At 40.1% G+C, this 8145-nt stretch overlaps 1 protein-coding gene across 1 annotated transcript in view; it reads left to right on the top strand.

Moving 5' to 3' along the window:
- The first annotated feature begins 279 nt into the window (after positions 1–279).
- ncanb (neurocan b) overlaps positions 280–8145 on the top strand; it is a 148854-nt gene continuing 140988 nt past the window's right edge. Inside the window, exon 1 of the mRNA XM_077226413.1 lies at positions 280–443. Within this exon, the coding sequence (XP_077082528.1) occupies positions 385–443 (59 nt within the window). The 5' untranslated portion in view covers positions 280–384. The remainder of the gene's footprint in view (positions 444–8145) is intronic.

Raw genomic sequence — 8145 nt, 5'->3', positions numbered from 1 at the left:
AATAACCAAACAAAGGAATCGCTGATATATTGTGCAAAATATTATCCACCCCCCACCGAAGTCCACAGAGAATTGTCTATACCATCTAACGCACTCTCTTGCCTCAGCATCTGCTCCGTTCTCTTTGGTGAGGTGAGGGGGGAAACGCTCTGAGCCTCCGCACGCGCTTTTGTTCAGTGTCTCCTCGCGACCGGCGAAGTGCGCGCCGTTTCGAGCTCTTCTCTGCGCGAGCGCCGCACGAGACGCAGGCTGAGGATAAATATCGTGCTTTCTGAATGATTTTAACCAAGGAGTCCATTTCAACACATTTGTGAGACTAAACAGATTTATACATTTTTGAATGGTTTACCTCAGCGGCTGTTATCACCTACTCTGCTGTATCTGATGCGACGCGGCATTCCTCTGGACTTTCTGAGGCGACAACCCGCTTTACTTCAGAGAAGGTGAGAACAAGGCATATTATTATGCCGAACTGATTGCGTCTTATTATAAATGTATAATGTGGTGTAGGATGTTTTTTTTTTGTTCAGGACGGGTTATATACAGCCCCCTTGTAGCGCAATACCTCAGTCAAGAGGACAAAACCAGAAGGACTATGATATTGAACGGCTATTCAGTGCAGAAGTCTATTGATGAGCAATGTTTTTATTGACATTGTGTATTCTTATCAGATATAAAATAAATGAAAAGTAGAGCACTATATAATGTCTACAATCTAATTTTTGTTCTGTCCTCAGACAGTTAATCACTTATCTTCTCAAATAGCCTATTAAGTGATTTGGAAAGTATATATATATATATACACACATTACTCTATAGTGACATTACAAGTGTCTGAATGTTCATATGTGGATATGGGGAAAACAGGACTCATTTTCCTTGCCTTGATATAACCCCCCACCTGCAAGCTGTCATCTGCAGCAATACCTTGATGTGAAGTGGTTGAAAGAAATCCCATCATAAAACAGCGAGTGAGAATTTTGGGATCGAAAGGGACCCCGCATTGTTTTTCTCATTTGCAGAGTGTCAGCTGGATGCTGTTTAAAGCTGACAAGTGCTGAGCGCTGCCAGTCTTGTGCCCGCCTCGAACGACAGCGTGTAGCTGGTGGGAGAGGAAGACAGACCCGAATTTCCCTTGGCATTCTGTCATGACTGTCTCTGTTTTCTCTGTTCGGTCTGAACCGCTGAGTCTCTACCTGAAGGAGCACTCCAGGTGCTTCTTGCATCAGTCTGCAACAAGTCTTGATGCTGACGAGAGAAAAGTACAGTACAGTGACTTTTGAATGTGAAGATGTCTGTTATTTGTCAAAGTGCATCAGAAATAGAAAGTGGTGCACGTTGTGGTTCCAGGTGCCCTGGGGAAATTTCAGGCAGCTGTTTTCCAGCAAATTGGTTGCTGTGTGGTAATGTTCTTAGATAGCGTTTCTCTCTTCTCTTCTCTTCTCTTCTCTTCTCTTCTCTTCTCTTCTCTTCTCTTCTCTTCTCTTCTCTTCTCTTCTCTTCTCTTCTTGTACAGTAACTCATACACCCTATGGGATATTCATAGTGGCGATGGTTTGCATCAACATTTTTGTTGAGAGTTGCCAATTTCCAGCGACACAAGTAATGCGACAAAGTTTGAGCCCATGTTTATGTTGATAAGCCATGCAGTGCATGCATAAGCATGCATAAGCAATGGGAGCGCAGACAGTCATATTCCGGCATAGTTGGAACTAACAGCACACCAATTTACCAAAATAACTAAAACTGCCCAAAAGCTGGAGCTTTCTTAACCTATATATATATATATATATATATATGTGTGTGTGTGTCTTTGTCATTTTACTTTTACTACAAGCATTTAAGATGATTGTTTTTAGTTTTCACTGTTCTATTTTTCATTTATTTATAAAGAATAATATTGTCCATTTATTGATTACTGGCCATTACATAAACATCTTAGAATTAGCCTATACCTATTTCTAATTCACCAAATAAACATATGGGTTTCTGCTGAGGCTGTCACTAAACACACACCATGTCACCCTAAAGCAACCCTGTGCTGGTTGTATCTATATCAGGGCGAGTGCGCGGTACGGGACCTCCAGGTTCAAAGACATTTCTTTTCAAAACCAAGTCCCAGTGGAGCAGCGCAGGCTTGCCAAACCAAGCAGCCTTTCATGTTGGCTTCAGAACCTCCTCCCTGTATATTCCCTGTATATTCCTAAATGCCAGAGGAACAGCTCTGAGCATATTGTCTCTTGAAGAAAAAAGTGGAAATTGCCTTGGAGCGCAACCGTTTTGGTGTTGGGGTACTTTTAGAGGGCATTTGATTGATTCTCACATTTTAATAATTGGCGTTTCCGCTCGACTGCGTAGTTTAGTGCCAACAATCATACAGTATGGGGAGGGGGGAAGCTGCGCTGACAGGTGGAATTGAAATTGTACTTGAATAGCATCCAGACAGCTAAATGCCTTTGAATTTCTGGAGATAAAGTCCTTGTCGTAAATTAGCATGCTCCATACTTAATGGACCAAGTCTACTAAAATTACTCAGGAAATTGCAATTTAGGGAAACTTCATGCTAGTTTTATGTTCCTGCATAAGTCACGTTGAAGAATGCCGACTACAGTTATTTTTTGTGACGAAGACGTGACAAAGGCTGTGTTTAATTATGCAAAGTTGGCAGTCTGTAAATGTCTTAATTTATGCCCGCACTTATCCAGGTTGGTGTCTCACGGTGTGTGCACACGCTCTTGATTGACAGCTGACAAGAAAGAGTAGCTGTGTCTAATCCCATGAGCCAGAGGAACCGGTTGGCAGCTGCTGTCTCTACTACATGTGTCAGCCGCCAATCCGCCTTCACCCAAAGCTTGAATATTTATCGGTGCCCAGACCTGGAATACATTATACAGAATGGGCATTTGCCTTCTTAAACGCCTTAAATGAATCATGACACTTGGTCTGTGTTTTGCTGGATTCTAAATGGGACTGTACGGGTTTAACTTTGCAGAGGGAAAAGAAAAGATTCATTTTAATTTCTTTTCAGCATTAATTCTTTTTCTATCTTGAATAGATTCCATTTGGCCCGCAGGTCTGCTCAGACAAAAACACACTACCTTCCGGTTTAAAGATTCATTTAGAAAATGTTTTATCGTTTACCCTGTGGGAGAGGTCCAGAAGGAAAAGAAGCCTTATAATTATGCCAGCAATTTGCACAGTGCTACTGGTCCTCTGTCCTCCTTGTTTCTTGTTATTTTTAACCTGTGTTTTCAGCACTGGACAGTTCCCAAGCTTTGGCCATTGTGAACACAGCTGCTGGCTGCTAATAAATGAACACGACCAGCAGCATAGCTGCAAATGATTTTTGCTCCAAGAAGAAACTGGTCTGTTCCTCTTTGCGTTAGCATTCAGGAGCAGTTTTGAGAAAAGACTGATGAGTGGTGGTTCACAGGACAAATGGCCTTGTGGCTCCAGCTACATTCATCTTTGCCTCACAAGTGCTTGTATTTTTGGGGGATTGTCAACATCCATGAGCTGAAGAGGAATCCTTTGGAAATTTATTTTCCATATTTTTTCTTCTTCTGTGGAACACAAAGTAAGATTTTTTATGAAAACGTAGTGGTTTGTAGTCCGCATAATGGAAGTCAATGGGGTCCAAAACAATTTTTATTGCAATTTCAAGTTAAAGAGGGGTGCATTTCCCATACAATGAATTAACTCCCTGCTTAACTAGCATAGCATCATGCATCATTTTATTAAAGGGATAGTTCACCTAAAGCATGCAAATATTTACTGCAGGACTGTTGCTGTAAATCAAGGCGGTTCGAAACAAGGAAATTCAATCGCTCTGGGTGGCTTGCTTTTATTAATCCTATTCTTATTCTCTTTGTCTTTGCATTAGAAGCACTTAAGTAATCATACAGCTACTATCTTACCACCATGGCAAAAGCACAGGGGAAACAAAATATAATTAATGTCTTTCAAATCCCTGTATTCCTGGTTGCACCCCATCTTTCTGTTTCCATCAGGCTTCATAAATGTAATCTGCGCATGCCATATCGTTCTGTCAGAGATTAGTTTGCCTTGACAATGAGGTTTTCTCCTTGCCAGATATTTCAATATATCATTCATTAACATGGAAATGACTTTTATAGAGGTGCAGATTGTGTCGTTGGGTTCATACTATTACGTAGTATGAGGAACAGTTCATTTTTTTCCAGTTATTGATTCCTTCTGCTTGATGAGAAACATGTTGACGCACGTGAGCACATATTTATTTCTCCGGCAATGAATTAAATGGGATAGATATTGGTAGATTTATTCGATTTCAGTGCATGCAGATACAGTGCATTGTTCTGTAGTTTTTCACAGTAACTTGTGCAACCTCTCTTAAAAGGACAGTTCACCCAAAAATGAAAATGCATCATATTGTTCCTTTCTTTTGAGGAAGACAAAATATATTGTTCTCTCTCTTTTCCATGCAATTACAATGTGAAAACACCATAAGTCATTCAATGGCCTGGAAGACTTTGAATAATACTAATATTACTAGGGATGAACCGAAAAGAAAATTTTGACTGGTATGGTAATTCTTTATATTTGAAAACCGATAAATTGGTCGATAAAACGAAATCCAAATTGAGCCTGATTACAAAAACAAAAGTCTTACTATTAAAAGCCATGTCCCAAGCACACAAGTATAATGTTCTCATCATAATTTTATTTAGCCTATATGACAGACTTGCGCTACACATGTTGCACTTAACTGTATTTTCCTTTTTGAAGTGATTCCAATCATATTTCAAGCCATTCAAAACCATCACGTTGAACAGTGTGAATCTGAAGTGTCTCAGCTGAAGGAAATAATCCATTATTTATCTAGGCTTTAATATATCGGCCATGTTTTCTTATTGGGCCGATAACAATAACATTATAAATGAACATATATCGACCGATACCAATATATGGTGGCTGATATGTCATGGATCCTTAAATATTGCTATTTTTTTAAAGTTTCTGTTTTTGTTAACAATAACAGCTCTGTAATGAACTACTGAGGAATCTGATTTTTCCGCCTTTAAGTGCTATAATCGGGTCCCCGGTGCATCTACCAACCCAGAAAACGTGAAAAGTGACAACCCAGTAACTTTGTTTTGGTAAGCCTTTCTTACTTTCTTAAAAATTAGCCGATCAGATTTCGCTCCCCTTTTGACGTAGGAAGGGGATCATCTTATTATAATATTACCGCTAGTGGTCGACCGATATTGTTTTTTTGATGGCCAGTGCCGATATCTTAGAGAGCAGGGTGGCCGATGGCCGATATAAAGCCGATAATTATATAGGCCTATATATATAGATATACTTTATATTTATTTTAATCAATATTTAATAAATTGTAAATAAATTAGAAAAAAATCTTTAAAATAAACATGCTTATACTTTAGATGGCAACTTCTTGAATCTACAATCCTATTACAGTATTTTTCACAAAGTAATTGTTTAAAAATAAATGAATATCTGAATAAAAAGGAAGAAAACTGTTACCCATAAAATGATAACATTAACTTGGATTTTGTTTTTTGTCTTTTATTCCTCTTGTGCAGAACTCACAATGTACACATTAAGTTTTGTTGCAATTTAGTTGTAGTTGGGAATATTTATGTGCACATAATGTGTATGCGGTCAAACTGTAAATATAAAACAATTCACAGTTAGTATCCAGTAATGTTTACATCACCAAATACATTACTCCAAACATTATAATATCAGCTTTAGATAATAAACATTAAAGTATACGCTTATAAATCAAAGATATCCCCTACAATCAAATATCAACATATTAGCATGAAACATTGTCACGTACGTGAATACAATACTGTCAATACAGATTTCTAAAACAGTCGCTGTATTACAAACACATTAAACTTTGTTTGTTTAACAAATAAATGCAACACATATTGCATGAATATTTCAATAGGCAATTTAAACTGGAAATGTCTAACCAAACATAATAACAAACTAATAACATTAGGCGTTTAGGCGCTAATCGCAAATAGCGATCTACATAGTAATTTTATCAATATACTTATAACAACAAAATGTTACTCACCACGCTGGGAATATATAGTTTAGATTAAGGTTGTATCTGTTGTTGTTATAGAACATTAGAAAGTCTGCATATGAACATCAACATTGCTTTCTCACTCAGTTCGGTTCAGTTCAGTTTTTTTCTTACAGCGCCTCTTCCTAGGCGATCACATGAGCCCACAGAATCAAGGTCCTTAAAGGGGCAGCACCCTACATCCCGGCCCCAATGACCCAAACAGGTCATTCAAACAAAGTAAGGGTGTGTCAATTAAACTAATTCAACTGAGAAGACTGGCTTCCAGGAGGCAGATTTTGTCTGCAGGACGGATGAAGACACCTGCCTGTGTTTTCACTTCCACAGTACGCACAAGTCCGTCTGCACCTGGATAGACTTGAGTAAGCAGACCTAGAGGCCAGTGATTGCGTGGTGTGTTCTCATTCAGAATAAGCACAAGATCTCCTACTTGAAGATTTTTCTTTGGTTGCAGCCATTTTTGGCGTTGTTGCAGTGCAGGCAAGTATTCCTTGAGCCATCTGCACCAGAAGACATCTGCCAGATATTGCACCTGGCGCCATCTGCGTCGGTAAAGGTCTTGTTTAACGAAGGCTCCCGGAGGTAACGTTGGACCTGAACGAAGCAACAACAGATGATTTGGTGTGAGTGGTAGAGGATCTGATGGGTCGTCTGATAGTTTAGTGATTGGTCTACCATTGACAATAGACTCAACGCAGCAAAACAGTGTTGCCAAACCTTCGTCATCTGGTGCCTGCTGTGAGAGGACAGTGTTAAGAATGGAACGAACAGTACGAATTTGCCTCTCCCAAACACCACCCATATGGGAGGCGGCAGGTGGATTGAAGATCCACTTTACATTGTGCTGTAGCAGGTAATCTGAAATCCTTTGTTGATTCCACTCACTGATGGCTTTCCGCAACTCTCGTAAACCACCAACGAAATTAGTCCCGTTATCCGATCGTATTTCCATGGGTGGACCTCTCCTGGAGATAAATCGCTGTAAGGCGTTGATAAACGAGTCAGTATCGAGGGAGTGTGCAACTTCCAAGTGGATAGCTCTTGTAGTGAGACATGTAAACAAACATCCGTACCTCTTGAGCTCACTGCGTGCCTTCTTAACCAAGAATGGCCCGAAGTAGTCTGTGCCCACACGAGTGAATGGAGGCTCACCTGGTGTCACTCTGGAATCAGGTAAGTCCGCCATTTGCTGAGTTTGTGGCTTAGCTCTTAACTTGCGACACTGTAGACATGACTTAAGAGTCCGGTTAATTACAGTACGTCCCTTTAGAATCCAGAAACGTTGACGAATTTCTGCAAGTACTCGCTCTGGACCTGCATGACCCAGGCGAAGATGGTAGTGAGTGATAATCAGATGGGTGACGTGATGATTGTTAGGTAGGATTACTTGATGTTTTGCTTCAAAGGGAATTGGAGCATTTGTTAGTCTGCCTCCCACACGAAGGAGTTGGCTGTTTTCATCCTCAAAGGGTTTAAGCTTGAGAAGAGAACTGGGTTTTGCTTGAGAAGATCCGAAAGATGCAGTTTGAATGTAACTGAGAATGGCTAACTCTGCTTGTTGGAGCTCACTTACAGTGATAGGGTCGGATAGATGCACACTTGTTTTCTTGCGTAACAAAGCCTTGACACGCAACAGAATAGCAGTAGCCCTTTTCAATCGATGCCAACTGGAGTATCGTTCCAGTAGTCTGTCCACTGCATTTTTCATCACTTGGTTTGTTTTTATGCTAGCTGCATAGACCTCTTTGGCTCTTTTAATTTCTGCTTCCTCTGGCAAATCATTTATGATAGGTTGAGGAGGCCAATGTTCCTCCTCAAGTTGAAGAAAGTGCGGACCAGATACCCATCGCTCACTCGACAAAATCTCTACCATAGTCATTCCTCGAGAGACATCATCCGCAGGGTTAGAAGCAGAGTCAATGTGTCTCCACTGGCATGGTTCTGAACGCTCATGTATTTTTGAAATACGGTTGGCCACGAAAGTCTGGAAACGACAATGCTTGTTGTTGATGTACTGAAGTACAATGGTACTATCTGTCCAA

Source organism: Siphateles boraxobius, unplaced genomic scaffold, assembly GCF_051911475.1.
Source record: "Siphateles boraxobius isolate OS27281-9 unplaced genomic scaffold, OSU_SipBor_1 13, whole genome shotgun sequence".
In the NCBI taxonomy this organism is placed as follows: Eukaryota; Metazoa; Chordata; class Actinopteri; order Cypriniformes; family Leuciscidae; genus Siphateles; species Siphateles boraxobius.
This window is presented reverse-complemented; position numbering and strand designations above follow the sequence as displayed.